The following is a 23,060-nucleotide window of genomic DNA, read 5'->3' on the forward strand; positions in this document are numbered from 1 at the left end:
TATCTTACACGCTACTTATAACACTATTAATATTTACATAAAGAGACTTTAACGATAATATCACCGCTCTGCGTTTTCGCTCGATTATATGGCTATTGCACGTTCGTACAATAAGTAGACGAAATACGTTTTCATCGGAATGATTGCCCGAAAATAGCCCGCTTCGTAGTCAACAACTGTAGACGAGTCAGTTTCCTCAAAAAGGCCACTAAAGTTTTACAAAGATGGAAAAAAATCTAAGAGGAAATTTTAGACGAAAGTCATTAAAATGAAAGATTCTATTTCATATGTATTATTGCAATACTTCTAGCCGAAAAACAAGAAAACAATTTTTTTTAATGAGACGAAGGGACGGAATTCAAGTCTCGCCGTACGAATAATTCTTATTTCCTAGTATTGTCATTATAGTCCTGTATTGCAATATTACAATGATTTTCGTAGAATGCTCTCGTTCATCTTACAACAATAGTAAAGTTCGAGTCTAAAGTAAATTACATTTTGGACTGCTGTGCGTGAAAAGAGGGCGAATTAAAATAGAATTTTTATAGAAATTTATTCTGCAAGATCAGGAACTCCTCTCTCTTAATTTTAAGCCGAGCAATTTGCCGTATCCGAAAATTCGTCTTCCGAAACGTCGCAATGATAATCTTAACCACTCGACAGCCACATATTTTCTCGAAGATATCCCACATGTGACGGAAATAAATAAAAGAAGTGTGCCATTTAAATGTAATTAACGGAATTATATATTCTATGTAAACGTGGAGTAAATATAAAGTTAGCGCGTTCAACTCTATAAATCTCTATACTGCCTGAACAGGTACAAGAAATAAAGTCGAGGTCCGATCGCACCAACGGATCAAGCTTAATTTAACGACTTGCTGTTTTTTTTCTCGAATTGTAGTCTCGCGTAATAGAGACAAAAGAAGTACATTTACCGAATCAAAGGAGACATTGGTGCAATCGGGCCTAAGGTAGCTTTCTCACATATAGACTGTCGAGTGATTAAAGCGAAGCCTCGATCAGTCCTTGCAACCGAGACCGGCGGACCAATTGCAGATACCGCCGACTGGGTCGAAGGACAGTTTGTCGGGGCAGGTGTACTCGGTTCCAATCACCTGGCCGTTCACCATACGGGCGCAGCTAATGAATTTCTTGCACGAGTACGGATGCGGGAAATTGCCCTGGTCCAGGCAACGTACAGTACCCTTGCTCGTGAGAAAGAGTTTACTGTTGAGGAGGGACTTGTCGATGATGATCGGCGCCTCGTCCTCGTAATAATCGTAGTCGATCACCGGCGGTCTTCTCGGCCTCGTGGTCGCGTTCACCGTAGGCCTGTCTTTCGTCCGGGGTTTCTGACGGCTTCGAAAGTTCGCATCGTACCTCGAGACCGTCCTACCGATCGTAGGATCTGTTCTAGGTGTTATGGTGGTGCTTATCTTGCGCCTATCGACGTCCCTTAACGGCGTTCGACCTAGTCGTGGAACCTGATTAGTCTTTGTCGCTTGGACATTACTGGGAGGGCAAGCGGGTCACTGATTCCCATAGTGAGAGAGCGCGACGAAATGGAAAGAGCGCGGAGATTCATTAGTAAGACATCAATCAATGATGATGAGAGCCACAGCTGCACAGAGATTGAAAGACGAAGAGACGAATGTCTCGACAACCTTGTCAGGAATATCATGAGCACGTGCGTAAAAAAAAACCATGCTGCCAAACCTGCCGATTTCGAATAAGTACCGAAGTATCACCGATACAGAAAACAGTTATTCCTGAGAAGGTCGACCCTTTAATCAGCCAACCTGGATTTAGAGCCTCTCAAAGTCGACCGAGGGATTCATGCCACGTACTGTCCAGTCTGTCGGTGATGACATGAATTTGAGTTTAAATTAATTAGTGATTAATTGATTCGCTTAGCAAAGTCAAATTGTGAATAAACATGGCTGTAAGAGAGAAAGGGACGAGATTGATGGTGCATAGAAGTTACGATTGCATTAGTACACAAACGGCTGACGTTGATTAAAACAAACGCGAAAGAGATTCGCGTGTAAATCGCAGAAATGCGTAATCAAAGAAAGAGTAGCGAGAAAGGACAGAAGACAGATATGCTGACAGATAGAAGCAAAGATAATGAAAAAGATTTGACATAATGAGTGAATTAATTGATTGTGGATGATGACGTTATCGCGAAGATTCGTTGTTTTTTTAAGAAGGCGATCTTTTGAGCGATTAGCATCATACGATTTGACGTAACTCGAGGAGCTGGCAATTTCCAGGACATATTATTAGGGTCGTCGTTAAACAGTTATCGTAAAATGGCCCCGTGATGAAGAAGCGGGCCGCGGGCGTTCTTGAAACAAATCGATTGTCGTTAGATGAAAGACGCATATAGCTACCCGATGTAGTCCGTGAAGAGAATGAAGTATATGATGACATGGGCTTCAGATTAAAAGAATTAGATAGTCGGATGGCGTGGTTTCTAACAAATATAATGTACCAATGTCCGACGACGAGGACGGCGGATCCGATAGCGTCGCCGCAAATTCTTGGGCGTGGATGCTTTGATCGGGCACGTCTGCATTCTGATCGTGCAAGACAATGGCCGGTTTGACATAAGATTCGGTGTTCTCGAACGCGTCTAAAAAAAGAAATGGGCAGAGAAATAAAAATTAAAATATTCTTAAAAAATAAGGACTAGAAATACACGAGGTAAGCGAATGCGTTTTGGATGAACCTACCGACGAAATCTATCCTTGGGGATAAGGTAGTTTCAACTGGTCTACCTCTACGATGAACGGTCACTGTATTCGTCAAGGTGTTGGTTAACGGGGCGATCGTTGTGAATGGCGTTGGTTTCCTGTGTCTGTTGGAATATCCACTTCCTGAGTTACGACTAACCGATCCACCGTTCGTCACCTATTCGAGATACAATTGATTTATGTACTATATAAATAAATGCGCACACCGGTATGATAAAGCAAAGCTTACGCGACAGATTCATTAAGATAAAGAAAATTTAGATAGATCTCGAGATTCATATCTCAGACAACACAAATATCTAGAAGATTTTTAAAGCGCTCGAAAAGTCCCTTCTTTAGGTTTTATCTTTTACATTTAAAGAATATTATATCTATTAATACTTTATGTATATTTTAAATATCTTTTATGTGCTAGATGTACCCTCCTTAATTTTTTAAGTATTCTTTAGTCATCTTTCAGATATAGCATAAAAATTTTTTTAATTTTTTGCTCACCCTTTTCATACGTTTAAAGGATCTCTTAATCTTTCAAACGTCTTTTGGATTCTAAATTCTTGTGGATTTTTGTGTTGTTTGGGACGTGTTAAGATATTAATTACTGATCTAAGCATTAACAGTCGTTGAAGATAACATATCAGAAAAAGTAAAATGGACGCTCGCAGAAACGCGCCTTTCGTAAAGAGATTTGTTAATTTGTAATGCCAGGAAGAAGTAGCAATAAATGTGAAGATGTTCCTCGGTCCGTTCGCGTCCCAGAACTCGCTCAGAGAGAAAGATCAAGTTTCCAAATTCATGTTCCGGCTTCTACCATGGAGTAAGTAGCTTTTAATAGTCAGAGAAAAAAGAGCGTCTTCGTAGGCAGGCAATATATCTTAAAATGCGATGATGATGACGTAGCAGCGTAAAGGATGATAATGTAGCTCCAGTTTCGTTTCACGAAAAGTAGTTAGATCCAGCGAGAGGCGATGATCGAGAGATCTTGCCAAACAGGCATTCAAGAAAAGTCATTAAATTATGATCGATTACAATCAGTTCTTTCCGGATTAGTCGCTCGTTGTCATGTCGTTGATCGATTATATTTTGATTAGGCGTCGAAAAATATGGCGATTATAGCAATCGAGTGAATGGTTATTTTAAGCGGTTGAAAGTAATCTTCATGGCACTGCGGCTTTTTGCATTGATCGTTAAAATCTCTCCAAGAAGTACACCGATCAACCAGAAGCAGATTTAGAAGAGAAGACTATATGTCGAATAAGGGGTATCTTCAGACAGTCAGGCGTTTTTTTTTTAAGCTTAAGCCGTAGACGTTTTTACGATTTCTCTACGTTTGCGAGAGAATCATGCCGATCATGCTTCGAGAGGTCTTTTGGTTAGCGTCAAGAAGAGGCGGTGGTATTCGCAGTAGTGAGTCAGTTCTACTAGGGTCCCTCATTAATCTTTTGCAGCGTTTTGTTCTTTCGTTTCCGTTTTGTTAGAGCAACATGCGATCAAGAAAGTACAACGTGTTATCAAGGCAAAGTGGGTCTTCGACTTAAAGCTGCACTGACCTCGAGCGAGGGTCGATCAGTGTCCTCCTCGACCGGAACAGACGTCCTCGTGGTTTGCGGCTCCGTGTCTTCCGGCCGTTTGGTCACCGCCTCCTTTTCCTCGGACTTAGAATGCTTCTTTTTCTCGTCAGGAAGATTGTCGCCCGCATGAAGATTACTTGAAAAATGAAACGTACTGTACGTGTAGAGTACTTGAGGATCTTTTTTAGCAAAATCGGAATCCACACTTGTTTCTTCGGCTACTGAGTCTCCTTCCTTGGATTTAGGTTTGACGCTCTTCAATACAACTTCCGTTCTTCCTCGTGCCTCTTCTTCATCGGAAAGATTTTCGTTCACGTGAAGGTTACTTGAAAAACTGCCTTGAAGATCGGTAGAATCAGAATCTACACTCGTCTCTTCGATTGTTGAGTTCCTTTCTTCGGATTTAGGTTTGACGCTTTTCAATATAACTCTCATTCGTCTTTTGGTTTCGACGGGAAGATTTTTACCTCTGCGAGAATTATTTAGAAAAGTACCTTGAAGATTTTTATTAGTAGAATCAGGATCTACACTCGTTTCTTCAACTGTTGAATTCCCTTTCTCAGACTTAAGCTTGACGCTCTTCAATACAACTCTCGTTCTTCTTCTGGTTCCAGAAGAAGATTCGACGGGAAGATTCTTATTCGAAAGAGTACCATGAAGATTTTCATCGGTAGAATCCGAATCTACAGTCGTTTCTTCAACTGTCGAATTTTTTCCCTCGGACTTAGGTTTGACGCTCTTTAATACAACTCTCATTCTTCTTCTGGTCTTGTATTCAACGGGAAAATTCTTAGCGCTGTAAAAATTATTTGAAAAAGTGCCTTGAAGACTTTCATTAGCAGAATCATATTCTGTACTGGTTTCTTCCGTCTTTGTCTCCTCTTCCTCAGATTTAGACTTAATTCTTTTCAATACAACTCTCATTCTTCTTCTTGTTTTTTCCGCATTGGAAAAATTCTGACTTAAGTTAACGTTATTCGAAAGATTATTTTTAAGACTTTTATCGGTAGAATTAGATTCCACATTTGTTTCGTCAATTGTGGAATCTTTTTCCTCAGATTTAGGCCTGACGCTCTGTAATACAACTCTCATTCTTCTTCCTGAAATCCTTTTATTGGGAAGATTCTTTTCTGCGTAAGGACTTTTTGGAAAATTGCCTTGTAGATTTGTATTGATAGAATCAGAATCTGCATTTGCTTTATCGCTTGAATTTTTTTCTTCGGATTGAGATCTAACATCTTTCATTATTTTTCTCGATTTATCTACTTCAGAAAAATCCTCGGCCACATGAAGATTACTTTGAGAATTATCTGGAGAGCTGTCATTAACAGAACTAGAATTGGTACTGGTTTCTTTCGTCAAGCTTTCTTGTTTTATCTTTTTCAGTGTAATATTTTGTTTTTCTTCACTATTTTCATTCTCATGATGAACTTGAAGCATTTCATTCTCAATAGCAGTAGATGACTGCAGAAAAACCGTTGTTTCTTTTATGGGTAGAATGGTAGTCGTTTTTTCTTCGACTTTTTCCTTAATTTTTTTCAATACAACTTTCATTCTTCTTACATTTTGCACTTGATCATACGCAACAGTATCTTCAGTAGTATTCTGAACATCAACAATACCTTGATCAGGTCTATTGACAGTGCTATTGGACGCTTCAGAATTAACTCTGATTTTCTTTTGCATGATTCTTCTTCTACGATTATTCTCGATCATGTTCGAAGACGAAATATAAGTAGGAGGTCTTCGTGGTCGTCCGCGATACGCAACTCGATGTCGAGGATATTGATTAGTCCTTTGCAATGTTACAGGACTTCCAAGCCAATTGTTCGTTCGATTTAGGACGCGACGTCTGGTCGTTTTCTGACTAAATTGATAATTAGTTGTGTCGAGTTCCGAAGTCGTTTGATTTTGTTTTCGATTTTCTATAGCCTTTAAAGTAGTTTCCTCAGATACTATCTTCATTTTTGCAGTTGTAGACTTCTCACTCGTTGCTTGTACAGAATCTGCGTTATAAGCATTCGTAGTTGTTTGAACTGTGGGATTTGTCGTAATCGTCGCAGAAGTTGTAGATCTTTCTAAAGCCACGGTCTCTTTGTCAGCAATTGATGTTGCGGACGAAAGGAGGGTTGAAGGAGTTTGAGTGACCTTTGGTGTAAAGAAACTTTTGTCCCCTTGGGTTGACGACAATGCAGCTGTTTCAATTGACGATGGTTCGAAATTCGTACTATAAAGAGACTTTAGAAATGTGGTCGCTGTCGAGGTAAATATTTCAAATGTCGTGGGAATTTCAGTAGTTTGAGTAGACTCCGCAGTTGCGGTGACGGCTAATACCTCGGAATTGCTGCTAATATCAAGATTATTTGGATTTGTGAGATGTATCGTAGAAGATTCGGTTGTTAAAGTTGTGGGAACAGCCGAATTCGTCGAAGCAATGACTGTGCTCGTAATGGGAGCTTTGGACGAAGTCACAGAACTAGACTGAATCATGGTTGGCGAGGTCTCGCTAATTGCAAAAGTAGAAGGAATATTCGCATTTGCGGACGTCGTAGCTACGTTAAGGTCGGTAATCGTTGGAATAATTACACTAAGAGGTGTAGTCGTAGTTATGTCTGCAGTTACGGTATTTGCATCTGCGGGATTACTCGTTGTCATAGGTGCAGTAGCATGTATATGTTGCGTGTTCACAGTTGAAGAAATGACCGTTGTTAATGGCGAAGCAGTTGTAGTAACGGGAATTGTAGTAACAGGAATTGTCGTAGTATTCTTAATTGCTGTAGCAGTAAATGTGGAATAATTTCCAATCGTGGAAGTTGTTTCAATTTCAGTATTCGCATCTGTGATCGAGATTGCATCAGTCATAACATCGTGCATATTTATAGTTGTTGGAATTGTGACTGCGGAATAATTTGCAATTGTGGAAGTAGCACCAATATCAGCGTTTGTAATTTGCGTAGTCGCAGACTCAATTGCAACTTCCTGCGCATTAGCAATATCTGGTATCATGAATGTAGAATAATCTGTCATCGTGGATGTAGTTTCGATTCCGGTATTTGCTGTAGATTCGGTTACAGGATCATTTGCGGCTGTTTGCGCAGTCTCTGGAACTATATTTACATTTGTAGAAGTAATCTCAGTTTCAGTGCTTGCTGCAAGCGCAGTCGTAGCTGCTGAATCAGTCAGAATTGCGTTTGTATTCTCGATTGTTGGATTATCAGTTATGGAGTAATTCAGAGAAGTAATTTCAACTCCAATACTTGTAGTCGCGATTGTAGCGTGAGTTGTAACTGCTGGCCCTTTCGCAACCGCGACCGTCGACGGTGCGGTCGTAATAGACACGTTTGCGACTGCAGAAACCGTCATAGTTGTAGGATAATCTGAGAATATTGAAATGTCAGCAGTGGGATCATTTGTTGTCGAAATGATTTTTGAGATTGAAGGTGTCGCCGTGATTATCGAGTTCGTCAAAGTCATTGCTGCTTCTACAGTTGCGTGATGGCTTTCTGGATCTTCGGTTTTCGTGTTGTTAGAATTTGCAAGATTATTGTGAACGTTTGAAACCTCAGGAGATGCCGTGGAATCGGGCACGATTGAAGGAATCGGCGAAGTCGTGGGAAGTTTACGCCTCCTTGAAATCAAAGTCGAAGCGGACTTAGTAATTAGAGTTGCGTTTCTTACGGCGCTCGTTGCGACACGAATAGAATCGCTCTCAGTTTGTCTTATGGCGTCCTTGATCGGCGAGACAGTGGTTCTGTTTCTTTTCTTTGCCACTATACGTCTGCCTGTCCACAACGGACTAGTGGCTTCATTGTATCTGCTCACAGCGATGGCGATTCTTCGTCTTGTCGGCGTTGTCGAGGATGCGACATAAGAGTTGGAAAGAGGCGTTGTACGATCGAAGTTACGCGATTTTCCTCTTTTGGATGTTGGTCTGTCGATAGGAGTTGTAATTAAGTCAGACTTTTCGTGATTCGAAAGATTTTCAGCATTAGAATCTTTTGAGAAGATCTCTGAAGAACTGGGTGTGGAATACTTCTCTTCGCTACTGTCGCCTTTGTCATTAACGATATCATTTACGTTGTAATCGAGAGCATTAGGTCCCGATTTGATCTGATCATTATAAGCGACAGTGACAGTCTCATCGGTCGTAGAAATATCAGAAATTAAAGTAGTTTCCGGCTGTTGTTCGCCGGGAGTGTCGGTCGTCATGTAAGATGGCGTAGAACTATCCGCCAATATCGACGATGGTAAATTATTATCGCTTCTGGTGATATAAAACCCATGTATTACCGGGCTTCGAATCAGACTGGCGAGTGGAATGCCGCGCATTGTCGTCGGCTTCAAATAGATCGAGGTCGTAGACGTCTTTCGATTATTTTCGTCCCCCTGAATAGTGTTTGTGACTGAAAGTCGCTCATCAAAGTTTGCAATGTCTTCCATTCTTGGAGCGCGAGATCTTGCTTTGTTCTCCGAGGCTTGCTGCAGCCACGAGTCGCCGGTTTCTTCGAACACGCCTCCCGATAACTGGGCGATCTTTTTATCGCCGTCTTGCGACTCGTCTGCTCCTCTCAACGACTCTTTGACGTTCTGCCGGCTAATGTCGTTGTCCACGTCGTTACGCAGCAAGTGCAAGAGTACGGACGACGACGTCGTGGTGGTACGATCGTCATAGTAAGTCGTAGGATAGCCGATCAGTTCCTTTAGGGTCGGCAGCCTGATAGTTTCCGAATCGGCGACCTGAAAATCAGAACAATGCACCGCGCTTTAATGCGGAGATCCCCAGGGATCTCTTTCTTTCTCCTTTCCCTTTCCCTCCATAGTGTGTTTCTTTGCAGTCTCCTTCTTTCTGTCTTTCTGTCTGTGCGTGAGCTGCGCCAGTCTTGGAGGAGAAAAGAGGGAACGTGAAGAGGGGGAATTCTCTAGTTATCTATTGAAGCGCCGCGAACGTGTCTTGCTTGCTGCGTTAATTTGGATAATAAGGAGTCATCCTGGGTCATCGATAGCGTTTAATGATGATTGTATTTGTGATTGATATAAGTAGAAGTACATCATCAAGAGAGTTATCAGAGGTTTCAGTCAAGGGTTCCTCTGAGTAAGCGGGAGAAGAAGGTACGTTATGATACGTCATTATTGATGATGTGAGGATGATGCGTGAAGACGATTATTCGGTCGTCGGTCGTCGTGAGCTATAGCGAGTCCTTGTCGTTCCTTTTGATTCATGTAGTCGCATTTGTTTAATGTCTCACCTCATTAGAGCAATCTTAAATATAATTAAGCTCGTTATAATTACTATATTTACATTAGTGACGTTCAGACGTCTACTAACTCTTTAACAATCTCTCCGACAAATCGGCGATCAGAATTGGCTTCTTAATTACTTAATGGCTGAGTTTATGTACATTATCGACGTTGACCACGTCGATGATTAATAACGACATTTGTATACTACTACTTCGCGGAGCTCTTGCCGGCGATCAGGTTGCTGAACACCGACTCGATCTCGATGGTCGAGGACTCGTGAGATTCCGTAGTGAATCGACCATCGTAACGATAATTAAACTCGCTCTCGATCGGCAGAGTGGACCGCTCGACACCCTGACGAATTTCGTTGGCTGACTCGTCGTCGTCGGCTCCAGTCACTGAAACTGACAACGGGGTCGTTGGGGGAAACTGATCCGCTGGTATCCTCGTGGTCGACGTCAGCGACGAGTACTTGGTCTTGATGAGGATCTTCTGGCGCTCCGTAGTGCCGGACTCGGTTACCGAGGTCACCAACCTGGTGACGGACGGCTTCACCGTCGTGGCACGTATGTAATATGGATCAATCAGGTTCTGCGAGTCAAGAGAATCACTGCTTCTCGGCGTCGTTGTTCTCAGCGACTGCTGCTTCCGATAAAAGGCATCCGCGACGTAATCGAATTTCTTCGCCGGTATCAGGGTCTCCGTGACCGTCGCTTCCGTACTGGTCGACGACGAACGTCTTGGGTACGAGCGCGTTCGGAAATATTGCCAGGTGCTCGTGGAGTCCGGACTCGGCAACGTAGTTTCCTCGTCGATTTTGACGTTTTCCCGGTCTAGAAGTTTGTAACGCGTTCGCGGCTGCCGGAGGCCGGATTGCCTGCGCCTCGCCTCCCTCGTTTCCGGTGTCTCTTCAGATTCTTCGGGCGCGGAGTCTAACAGAGGATATCGTCTGGGCGACAAAGCCTCCTCAGGGTCGAATGGCCTTTTCAAAATTACGGGAACCTTGTATCGCGGCCGAACCTCGGGTCCGCGAGTGGCAATCGATGTCAATTGATACGTATTATCTTCTGCGTGCTCCGTTCTCGCGACTTTGTGATCTTCAACATCCTCGACACGGACTGCAGGGTAGTTCGTTTGGCCTCTTAACGAATTTGTAGTATAATATTTCCAGAATTCTGCGGAGTCATCTGAAAAACCATTCGTCGAAATCGACTTGCTCTTCAAGGTCGTATCTTCTGCAACGTCCTGTCTAGCCAAGTCGCGGGATCCGCTATCTATATCCTCTTCTTTCTCTTCCTGATACTTCAGATCATCGCGAAGTGTGTTGGCGGTGGTAGAAGAAACCGGATGACGTCGATTGAACAAGTTGTTCCTGCGTCTTGAGAGAACCTCGAGGCTGCTGTTTTCTGTCGACGATAACGCAGGATATCGATTGGTCGCGTTCCCCGAAGACGATGCAGGACTCTTGCGAATAAACTTCTTACGCGCGTATCTCGACTCGAAGCTCGATTTTGCGGCCGATAACGGATCTGATTCGAGAATCCGAATCGTGAACGGCGTGGTAGTCGCTTGTGCGCGAGTAGTGGCTGAATCTGACGTGGGCGATGTGGTGATTATTTGCACGCGAGTAGTGGGCAGGTTTTCGGTAAACGGTAACAACGTATCTTCCAGAAACGTATTGCTCTCAGTGTTGTAAACCGTGGCTGTCGCCAGCGTTGATTCCATCGTGGTAGTTTCGGCACCTATTTCAATCGTCGACTGACGACCTTCGTCGGCGTCCGTGTTAATCGTCGATATAGTGGCGGTGCTGAGAGCATCTGTAGTTTCCTCGCCTGATATCGTCGTGGTTTCAGTCGCGGGAGTCTCCAAAGTAACCTTCGTGAAACCATCAGCGTTGTTATCGGTGGACAAGGTGGTTTCCGTGATAGTTGGAGTCGAATCTTCCATTTCTCTCGTAAATCCGGTTAAACCAGTAGCGATCGTCGATTCTTCGGCATTTTTGCTCAGAATAACTGTCTGATTGATAGTAGCTGTCGATTTTTCAACACTTTTATCGCTTCCCATCGGAGTTGTCGTTTCTAGAAGAAGCTTCGAAATCTTTTCTTCCTCGAGAGAAACTTCAACCGATGTCGATGAAGTGTCTTGAGACGGGCGTTTACGTTTTATCACTTTTCGTCTGTGAGACACCTGAGGTCTTTCCTCTTCTTCTATTTCAATAATGTTGGCAGCTGTGCTCGATGATATCGGTCTCCTTCGTAGGAGAACCTTTCGTTTTCTTGGCGCTATCGATGTCTTTTCCGCATCAACGGTACGTCCGGTAGAAACGATTGTCACCAAATCGGGATTAAATTCGTGAGCTTCGATGTGAGCAGTCGTCGTTGCTACAGCATCCTCGGGTCGGTCACTCGTATAGTCCACTATGTTACTAGATACAGTCGTCACGCCAATTTGTACGATCGGTTTCACAGTGTAGATTGGTTGGATGGTGTTCGATTCGATGACGGAATCAACCGTAGCGGTTGATTGATCGACGCTGTTCAGCAAATCGTTTCCCTCGATCTTATCGGTGTGTTCCTGGTTCGATTCGTCATTCACTTTTTGCGCCGGCTCTTCCACGTTGTTCCTCTTCCTCGTATACTTCGTCCTGTCGTATAACTCGCGATTAACAGTTGGCTTCCTGAAGACCCTGATGTTCGTTATCTTATCGCTCTCCTCGTCACTGCTGTGATCAGATCGCGATCGAAACAACGAGTTTCTCCTAGAACTGCCTTGCGTTATTCTGACTATCGAACTTTCGTCCAATTCGTTGGGTTTGGTGGATTCTACTGTGCTGTTGACTCTGTTAGGTTTTCGATATCTTCTCCTGAGGCCATCGCTGGTGACTGTGCTGACGGTCGTCGAACCTGTTGTCCTGCCTCTTTCTCTAGTCCTGGAACCGGGAACGGAATTCGTGGAAACGTCCTGCGTTCTTGATCTCGACGACGGGATGTACCTGCTGGATCCCCTACTGCGCGATCTGCTAAGTTCCCTGCTTCTGGACGTAGAAGCCTCCGCGCGTGGAGCGTTTACTTGATCCACCGACTCCTCCTCGGTAACTCGGTTGGTCGGTCTCGTCCTTGATCGAACTCGCCCCTGAACCGGGCTGGATGGACGCGTAGGATTTCGCGACGAAATACTCACCTTGGACCTGCTTAATGGGGTCGTCGCCGTCGCTGTCGTCGTCGCTTCCGATGAACCAGATCTTCGTCTGGTGAAACCGAATGGTCGCGGTTGTGACACCACGGCGATCGTCGGTTTACTCGCCAACGTCGTCGTCGTCGTTGTCGATTGGCTTGAACTGCTGCTAGCTGCTGGCAACGTTGTGAACAGGATCTCCGTTGCCGAATCTTCCACCAGTTTCACCGAGTCAGTGGTGGAGCCGATGTTCGCTTTAGGGGTGACGCTTGATGAGTTTTCCGGCGGCTCGACGCTGATCACGGTGATGATCTCGGTGGAGGTCGAAGTGGTCGCTGCAGGCGTCGTTGGCAACGATGCGGTCGTACTAGCTGTTGTCCTGGGTACTTCAGGATTCTCTTCTGGTCTCGTCGGTGAAATAGTCTCGCTGGTGACCTCCGATAAAGGTACTGTGCTAGACAAATCCTCCGAAGTTTTCAAAGTAGTACTTCTGAACCGTTGTACGTTGGTGTACCTGAAAAATTAATTAAGAACGTGAAATGTATAGTAATATAGTAAAATGTTTTATAAAAACAAATTATGTATAGGAACCTAGATTTGGTTGTTGATGAATCATTATCTTTCTCTGCTGATCGATCCGTGCTTTTCGAATCGTTCCTCTTCTCTGATTTCCTGAAATTGTTATAATGAAGAGATAAAAATTAAATCTCGTAAAAGTATAATAAGATAATATACTATGATATAATATATACTTAGATATTATATAATTATATTATGTTATATATTATATTATATTGAATATTTTGCAACTTATTCTCTTATACCTGAAACCCGAACTACGATTTCGAAAAAGTTTAGGCGTTTCAGAACTTGTTTCATTATCTTGTTGTCTAAAAAAACATTATTACGTTATATTAAAATTTTTTAAATAGATTTTTAATAAAACGGAACACAAATAATAAAAAAATATATTTACTTCGAAGAAACGTACGGTCGTCGTCTGCGAGTCGGTCTTTCCTCCTCGATTTCTATCTCTTTCTCTTCCACGTCGTTCTCGGTTCTGAAAATTTCATGTCGTGAGAGATATGTGATAAAAATTAATTGTTCTCTCAATTATCTTACCTAGACGTCGTGGTGGAAAGTCGAGTTCGTCGAATATTTACGTAACTTGGCGTCACTCGCTGCGCAGACGAACTACCTTCCAACGGATTGCTGACGGTTTTCTCCTCGGAAGAAGCTACGTCAGTGTTGTCACTTTCTTCCTCTTCATCAATATCTTCGTTCTCCGAGGAAGATCCTTTCGTGACCGATCTAATCGATATCAGAATTGATAAAAACCATAAAGATGCACGAATTAAACGTTTACAATTTATAAAATCGGCTTCATTTGACCTTAATTTAATCTTCTACTTCTCAGATTTAAGGTCAGGAGTATATAAATCATGATGGAAATTAATCGATCTTAATAAATACAATTGACAAAGAAAGTGATAATGTTAAATACAGTTAATAAAAAAAGTATATATTTTTGCTAATAAACAAAGAGGTGACTAACTTGGACCTCTCGATGGTGACGTATTGAGGTTTCTCCGATCGCCTGAGACTCTTCACTTCAGGAATATCGTCCAAGCCTTCGAACTGTGCTCTTCCCGGCCCGTTCACGTAACTAGTTTCCGAGGACGATAATATGGGCCGATTACCGATTCTGCTCGCTTGGCGACTCAATACACGCTCGTACAAACTACGACTAATCGTAGCTGGCGTAACGCTTTCGCTACTCGACCTGATCGTGTCCGAATTCTTCTCTTGAAGTAGCAATTGTTTTTCCAACTCTTCTATTCCGCCTAAAATCAAAGAATTCGAAAAATTATTTATTATAAAATATATTATAAGAGATTTCTTAGAGACAAAAGAGATAAAAAATATTATATAGAAGTACGTTACATAAGAGATAATATAAAAGAAAGAATATTAAAACTACAAGAGTTATTATGATAATTGCAGAGGAGTGTTAACATTATAAAATTATGAGAAACATATTTTGCAGTTAAGAGAAACATATAATGCTTAGCAAACTTATACTTGCCGGCCTTTTTTATGAGATCGATGAGTTCCTTGATCACCTTCGGATCCTCCTCGTCTTCGCTGTCGATGATTCTCTCCGGTTCGCTTGGTTTCGATGTGGTTGTCGTAGTAGTGGTCGTACTTGGTCTATTTCTGGTGAGTGTTTTATACACGAGTGGTTTCGCCGTCGTGGTAGTCTTCGGTTCTTCCTTTATTTTCTCCTCCTCCTCCTCTTCCTCTTCCTCTTCCTCTTCCTCGCTTTCCTCGATCTCGTCATAATCTTCCTCCGAATCGTATTCTTCCGATTCCGCCTTTGCGGTAGTTGTGCTGTGCAAATAAGTTGTTCGGCTTGTCGCGGCCGTAATGGGCGATCTGGTGGTCGAGACAATTGATGCTTTCAACGCTTTGGGACAAATCACGTTGCGTGGATAATCGCAAGAGTCCGCTCCTTTGTTGAATACCAATCCTACGAAAGCCCAAAAGATGCTGTTGACGAACGAGTCGAAGATTTCTATTCTAATTGGGGATCTAGCAATAAATGGAGATACTACAACTACGGATGATTAAAAAAATCTAATTTCTTTTATTTATTTTTTTATCTATTTTTATTTATATAAATTTCTGATTTATGTGCCGAAATTTCGTATTAAGTATTCCGCTCTTTCCTCATAGAGTTGAATTAGCGTTAAAGGTAAAAACGTAATCAAAATTATTTATAGTAAAATAAAATTACCTGAAGGACAGGTGAACTGATGCGCAACCACGCCAAGTCCACTGGGACCACTGTCGAGACACCAGAAGTACTTCTTGCAATCTCGAGGATGCGGGAAGAAGCCTTCGTCCTCGCATTTAAAGTCTATAAAGAGCAAACCAGCGGTTCGTAATTTTATACAGTAAGAGAAATTTTTTTTCCTTTGTTATAACTTTATCAAATTTTAAATATTCCAAAACACTTAAGAGCTCTCGATCAATCGATTGTTAAAAATACGTTAAAACGCGTTTTGTGTCCCGAGATTATTTTCTCACAGAAACTCACCGGTTCCTGGATCGGGAGTGGTTGGTGGCTCAGGAGTCGTTAGCTTGTTGCTCGGGGATTCCTCATTCTCACTAGTCTTGCTCTGCTCCTTACGTCTGGATGGCTTTCTACGAGTGCTGCGATCGGTAGCACCGCTTCTCGTTTTACTCCTGTTTCGATTCTTGGGTCGTTCGATTTTCTCAGTGACTCTCACGGTGTTTCTACCCTCCGTGTCCTCGTCCGATGACGGATCGTACGATCTCCTCGATACCTCTCGATCTTCTTGCTCCTCCTTGCTCGCTTGCGAAATGAAACGGTGTTTTGGTCTTGAAGAGGACACGCGTTTGCTGGTGATCGGAGCTGATGTAGTTGTACTTCTTCGACTGCTCGTGCTCGACTTACGAGTGTTGCTTTGAGTGCGAGTCTTCTTCCGGCTGTCTATCGACTTCGTTTTGTCAATCGTATTCCTGCTACACAATAATAGTAATAACAATCAATATCTCTAATTTAATACTATTAAATTACCAATGGAGATAAAATATCAAGATCCAGAAATAATATTCCGAATTACATTAGAGAAATTGGTATTTTATGTTTTATCATTTATTAATTTAATGTCTTTAGATATTAAAGTTGCAACAAAACTAATGATAACGATAATATCGTGTTAACATACTAATAATGATAATTTATAGCTTAGAATGCTATTTCTGACAATTTTTGATATTTTTTATAATATTACATGCTCAATCGCTCTTCAATTGTTACCTATTATCCGTAAGCAACGCTTCTTTGGCAGCCTCGATTAATGGATAAGGTCGACCGTGGCACTTGCCGCGGAAATCGTCGTTGTCTATCGACCAGAACATGATGCCTCCCAACTTCTTCTCGTTCACGTAGTGAGCTTTCAGTTTGACTATATCCTCGTCATCGTACCCTACCCATTGATTGTCTTTGAAGGCATACGGTCCCATGGCTTTGGGATTTGGTTGAACGACTTCCCACTCGTCGGATTCTGCTATACTCTCGCAAATCTTAAAAATTGAATGTTCAAATTTTTAATTCTGTATATGTGCATATAAATAATTGGATATACATAATTCCTAATATATGCGTTTTTATAAATTCTATGTATCATGTTAACGTCGCACTGTGTAATATACATAAAAGATGCTTTGCGCGTATGTATGTGTGTGTGTGTACGATAAAGTTTACCTCATAATAGGCAAGATAGCCCTTCTCTCGAGTGGCCTCTCCCTCGGTGCCTGGACCATCCGCGGGTGATCCAAGCTCGGTTGCATCTTGGTTGAACAACGTGTATGACCGACCGTACGTTGGTATTCCAAGAACGATCTTATCCGCGGACGCACCTTTCTCCAGGAGATGAGTGATTGTATAATCCTGTTAGACACAAACGAGAGGACGCGTTACTATAATGACTGATCTGTTCAAGCGATAATTATAAGACCTTGACGAGTAAGCTCTCACGATAGTCAATTCCGCATCGTAATTGTACTCATTGTTCTCCTCCAGTGGATACAACGGCGAATGATGATTGACAGCGGGTTCGTACGCTGAGTGATAGTCGTAAGAGAGTAGATTAATGAAGTCCAAGTAATCGTTGAGCCTCGGTACATCGTAACCCTTGTCGATGTATTCGACGCCGGCGGGCATCGCCATCGACAGCAACAATCTCGATCTTCCGGTCTTCGAGGACTCTCGCTCGAACTCCTCGCGAAGTTCCTGTCAATTCGCAATTAATTATTTTAATTGGCTTTCTTTAATGATTTCTGATGCTGATTGAGGCAAAATTACAAGCGTTTTTTTCTTATCGTTCTGCACGTATCCATGTTTCTTATATCTGTGAATCTTTATAACGTGTTCCTTTTTGGTTCGCTGAGAGACTTTTGCAAGAAATTTCATATCCTTTCCGCGCGGCGATAAGAAACGATTGAGACATATCTACCTGCACCAAGTCGGCGTAATTGTCCTTATCTCGCGGCTTTCCGCCGTCTCTAAATGCCGGATACTCCCAGTCGAGATCGAGGCCGTCGAAATGATTTTGCCTGAGGAACTTGACGGCGTTCTTGACGAACTCCCGCCGTCTCGCCGGATCGGCCACCATCGGTGAAAATCTGCTGGAGCCCTCGTTCCAGCCGCCGATCGCCAGCATCGTCTTCAAGTTCTTATTGTAGGTCTTCAAACCCGTAAACTTGGCGTATCCGCCTGTCGAGCGAGCGCGTTTATTGAAGAGTGAAAGTTAAATATCAGGCTAAGTCATCAAAGATGATGTGTTTGGAGTTTGTCAATCTAGTGCAATCTAGTGCAATCTAGTTAGACAACTTGAGACACTAAACAGCCGAGCACTCTAAACTAAATGTAAGAGGCGTAAGATCTTATATTTAGATATAACAGATGTACAGTTAGAAGTAGTTTTCATTGCGATTGAAAATAACATTTTTAATACTTTAAGAGGCATTTGACATTTACTCTTCAATTTCCTGAACAATTGAGTCATAAGTCATTATTTGTAATAAATTTACACATTAATAAAACGAATTTGAATTGACGATTAACAGTTAGTCGTTAAAATCGTTAATTTTAATCGCTATCGATACGAATGTCTTTGATAAACAAGTAATTATTATCTTGCTAATAAAGCTGCAATGTTGGATTACAATTGCTAAGGCTGCAGTCTCCGATAAATTAATAATGAAGTTCAACAAGTCTTGTAATAGATACCGCATATTTTTATGCTATACCTTTCTCGATGTCTTGATATTTGTCGAACGGTCTCAGCGCGTTTTCCTTCGTGAAACCTCCGAACGCGTATATCAGGTGAGTGCACAGATATGGATTTATGTTTTGAGGAGAGAATTTCGCCGTGCCGGGCCGGTACACCGACCAATTCGTGTAATAACAGACAATCCTGCGTTCGGCGATTCCTAAAAGATAAAAATACGATGATAAGTACAAAAAATACATTTTTAAAGCAATTTTTAGATGCATTTTGCTTATTTTTTAAATATAAAAAGTTGACTTTTTACATTTCTATGTCACTAAATAATTGTAACAATTTTTTAAAGCGTATACATGAAATAAGTATAAATAAACCAAGTCATTGCTGATCATTAATCATCAGTAATGTATTGCTATCAATCAGCAATGTACTACTAATAGTCAGATTTAAAATTAATTGTAAGTCAGCAATGTATTACTATCAATCAGCAATATACTATAGTTAGATTTATAAATTACTTAAGTAGATTCACAATGGTTGATTTAATAAATATAATATTGACTCAACAGACTTAAAGATAGTATTTACAAAAATAACAAATTAGACTGTATTACATATGTAAAATAATTCCTTTATAGTTATTAAGATATTCTTTAATCTTTTGTTTGGCGTCTCTCTATACAGAAAGAGGGAGAAACGAGGTCGCTTTATTCATACACGGGCGACTGCTCTTCAGCTTTCAATGGAGATTTATTGAATGAAGAGACATCAGCTACGGCAGATGCATCCTGGCGCATTCAGTTTCGCGCTCTGAGCCGCGAAAAATCTCGCTCTCCGATTGTCACCTCCACAATGGCAGCGCATGTTCGCGCGTGCCGATCACGTTTTCACCGCGACCGCTAAATGCATGTGCGTCTGCGAGATCGTAAATTAAATGCACGCGTGTTCCGGACGTGCTTCTTTACGTTCGCATTGAAGCGCACACTCGCGAGCCACGAACGCGGGGAGAACGCGTAAAACGGCCGCGAGAGAAAACGCTGCCACGGGGAGAAATTGACACGCGATTGGACTTTCGTTTATGCACGCGAAGAAATAGCGTCGCGGCTTCGGCTTCAACTCGCGTAGCCGACGTGGCTCTTAAAACGCATGTCTGACACCCGGCTAAACTTTCCGACTGAGAAAAAGATACGGCGGTTATGTATGATTTACGGTAGAAAATGTAATCAATTTTGATAAAAATTTAGCACAAACGCAAAATTAAATGTACTTTTCTAGGATTTATCACGTCTTCTTTAAAAAGCATGAACTTATGTTATAAAGACAGTAATTTTCTTGAAATATGTATGCATTTATGATAACAACATGATGGATTCTAATAAATAATGGAAGATAAATTTAAGATGGAAGTAAAATTATAGTCTAATGTGTTAAAATCGTGTTGCTTCTGACATTTCAATATTTTTGCATCAATTAATTCTCAAAACATCGTTTTACACAGAAAGCGAAATATCTAATTCCATTACTTGTATTATTTTTTAGATTACTTTTTGTAAAAGCTAATCTCCAGAATTAAGATTTTTCTGGTGATAATAATCAATCTTCCGTAACGCAAAATAAGGAGTTTCTATAACCCTGCGATTATATGAATTGGATCAGATTATCTAGGATATCATTACAGTTAATCCAACTTCCTTCAACGAAACGTTACGATGATCCACACGTAACCCGATCGAAAATGGCAATTGCGAAAGTGAGAGATAGTATTACGAGACGGATATTGTTTCCCGCTAGCCGTCCGAGCGGTTAATTAGCCGAATGCGTGTATCTATGCACGGCGAGGTATGCATCTCGTTGCCCTGCTTCGCACGCGCATAATCGCCCACGAAGGCTGACTTTGACGGTGCGCGCCGGGAGTCCGCGTTCGTTCGGTTATACATGCAAGGAGATACTTTCGAGTCGTCCGCGAATTATCCGATCGTGCTTTCACCGATCGTGCGTGAAACGAGGCCGAACATCGTGTGGGAACAATGCTACGAGCGGTGCCTGCAAATTAAGTCTTGCTACTTGACCCTGACCAGGAGGACTAGGCGACACTTTAGCGAGGTCGACGAGTATCCTCGGGCGATGAATATCGAGACTTAACCGCGACCGGTGCGATTTCATCGGAGTTTAATCGGAAGATCTATACGTCCGCGGGATCAAATTAAAGGATATATATGTTATATATAATTTGTGAAGTTAAAGGAAAGTTAAATTTTATCGTTTTAACTATGATATACATAATGATTGATTATAGATTAATTATGACTGTCAAACCAGTGTGTTATAAACTAGAGATACTTTCAAAAAATAGAAAAAATGAAAATTTCAGTAAAAATACGTAATATGTACGACCTAGTTGCAGTTTATATTGTACAATTTTATTTTTAGTACAAATAAGTATCCACTTCTAATCTAAAGTAATTATTTTACATATAAAGAATCGAGTTCCTCTGTAGATTGCTCTTTCAAGGTTTTTTCCATTTTTTTTTCATACTTTATAAATGTCTACATGAAATAGATAATGTTGCGAAATTTAAAAACTTTAGGAGCAATATCGACAAATCGCATTTTTTTTCTTGTCTTAATTATGAAATGGATCAAGTAGGGAACAGCAGAAATAGCATTAAATAATCATATCAATATTTCGGACACAAAACAAAGTCGCGCAAAAATAATATAATAAGATTTGTCAAGAATATATATTCTTGCATATCACTTGCATTAATCGGAGATTCTGAAATGCATGTTCGTGTTAGATACAACACGTCGTATCGAATCTTTAATATGTAAACCCCATTACCTCCACCCGCCCAGCAAAGATCACCGCGATACTGAAACGCTCGAGATTCTCTTTCACCGCAATAACGCCCACCAAGAGAGTATACTCGTAACAGTCCCACGCTGTACACATATATCGGCATTATACGAACGGCATAATGGTATTAAACCGCGATACATAATAGCGTAGATAATATCGAGCAAGAGACCCGCGATCTCCGCTCTTGCTCGTGATCGCGCGTTTTTCCGGATTTGCCCGTCAAATATGAGAAAAATCCACGTCGTGGCTCTAATCGCGATGTGGAAAGCGCCGTTATTGAAATCGCGCATAAACATCGCAAGGTGGAAGTCTCCCCGTATTATCGCTCGTTCTCGGGCGTTATTGTCCATTGTGAAAAATGTTACAGCTTCTTCGCGCGATTTATGGGAATGTTAACTATAATTCTTTACGAAGTTTAAATGAACGCGCGAGAGCGTTAACGGCGAGAAACTTTCGAACATAAAAATTATAATATTCAATGATATGTTTCCCGTATATCTTACCAATTGTTTTAAATCTATTTTAAATTGTTTTAAAGTTGTTTTGTGAAAGAAAGCAGTTGGCTATACTGTTTTTTGATATTATTAATTTATCTTTATAGCAATAAAAAAGATAAAATATAACATATTTATTTTAAATAATTAAAAAATATTAAGCATCCATTAGAAGAGCTATTGTCTATACAATAGTTCCACAATAATTCTGGTTTTGCTCCGATAATACATTCCTCGATCAAATTAAGAGAAAGACCGACATTTTCTTAACAAGAATATATAGGAATGTTCAAAATTTTTTGCAATTTTTCATTAAATATCTAAGTACGTAAGAGTTTTGAATTCGGGATCTGGGATTAAGATTTTATATAAACGAAATTTATTTCAATAATCGAACAATCTCTTAAAGAGTGCACACACATAACGTATTATACAAAAAGTAATTTCTATGCTAATTTTTCTGACTTATATCGGAACATAGTTAACGCCAATGAATTTGCAGATGTTACAAAAAAAAATCGAACGTTCAATTAGATGTAACTCCTCGTTTCAAGAACATCCGCAAAAGAATCGAGCCCATAATAACAAGTCTTCGCGGTGAAACTTTCGATCTTTTCCTGGGACTTTTGCGGGAAAGCGAACGGCCGTCCAGACAGCTGGAAAAACTAGTACTTTACGAGCTATCCGAGAGACCCTTTCGTTTTCTTCGCGTGTCCCATTCCAATTCGCTCGCTCACGGTTGCGGTGCCGATTGCTCTCGTGCAGCGTGGAAACGATTATATTGTTTCGCTTCCAGAATACACCAAGCAGATAAATGCCGGGGATTCGGATAAATGCAGCCTCACCAGTTTGTTTCGCAAGATGAAGGTTTACATTGACGGTGCATAAGCGCTCTTTGAAGTTTATATTGCAAGCTATAATTTATTTTTAATATCCATAAGCGTCACTTTTCCGGTACCACGTAAAGCCCGGCTGCCGTTATTTTACGTAATACTTTTATATTTGGCGTAAAATTTCATTTGCTGTCGCTACTGGCTACTGCGTAATTATACGAGGTGCTCCTCGAAGATCAGAAGGAGTCAGGTAAGCCATATTTTAAAAGAAATTCAATCTGGACAATTGTTGACTTTTAAAAATGTTTTAGC

General features: G+C 41.3%; 2 protein-coding genes across 2 annotated transcripts in view; both read right to left on the bottom strand.

Annotated features, from left to right (window-relative positions):
• Positions 1–576: 576 nt before the first annotated feature.
• Positions 577–23,060, bottom strand: part of LOC139810686 (uncharacterized) — a 35,641-nt gene continuing 13,157 nt past the window's right edge. The window contains exons 3-20 of the mRNA XM_071774447.1: positions 18,584–18,766; positions 17,788–18,047; positions 17,310–17,564; positions 17,037–17,222; positions 16,590–16,855; positions 15,843–16,291; positions 15,540–15,662; positions 14,829–15,272; positions 14,298–14,586; positions 13,865–14,053; positions 13,719–13,802; positions 13,567–13,632; positions 13,334–13,414; positions 12,749–13,256; positions 4,307–9,064; positions 2,739–2,916; positions 2,498–2,638; positions 577–1,474 (exon numbers count right to left, since the gene is read on the bottom strand). Of these exons, the coding sequence (XP_071630548.1) occupies positions 1,023–1,474; positions 2,498–2,638; positions 2,739–2,916; positions 4,307–9,064; positions 12,749–13,256; positions 13,334–13,414; positions 13,567–13,632; positions 13,719–13,802; positions 13,865–14,053; positions 14,298–14,586; positions 14,829–15,272; positions 15,540–15,662; positions 15,843–16,291; positions 16,590–16,855; positions 17,037–17,222; positions 17,310–17,564; positions 17,788–18,047; positions 18,584–18,766 (8,912 nt within the window). The 3' untranslated portion in view covers positions 577–1,022. The remainder of the gene's footprint in view (positions 1,475–2,497; positions 2,639–2,738; positions 2,917–4,306; positions 9,065–12,748; positions 13,257–13,333; positions 13,415–13,566; positions 13,633–13,718; positions 13,803–13,864; positions 14,054–14,297; positions 14,587–14,828; positions 15,273–15,539; positions 15,663–15,842; positions 16,292–16,589; positions 16,856–17,036; positions 17,223–17,309; positions 17,565–17,787; positions 18,048–18,583; positions 18,767–23,060) is intronic.
• Positions 9,776–12,740, bottom strand: LOC139809372 (uncharacterized). The gene has a single exon (XM_071772220.1). It carries the CDS (start codon positions 11,630–11,632, stop codon positions 9,776–9,778), a length of 1,857 nt encoding a protein of 618 aa, XP_071628321.1. The 5' UTR covers positions 11,633–12,740.

This window comes from Temnothorax longispinosus, chromosome 3, assembly GCF_030848805.1.
Source record: "Temnothorax longispinosus isolate EJ_2023e chromosome 3, Tlon_JGU_v1, whole genome shotgun sequence".
Taxonomy (NCBI): domain Eukaryota; kingdom Metazoa; phylum Arthropoda; class Insecta; order Hymenoptera; family Formicidae; genus Temnothorax; species Temnothorax longispinosus.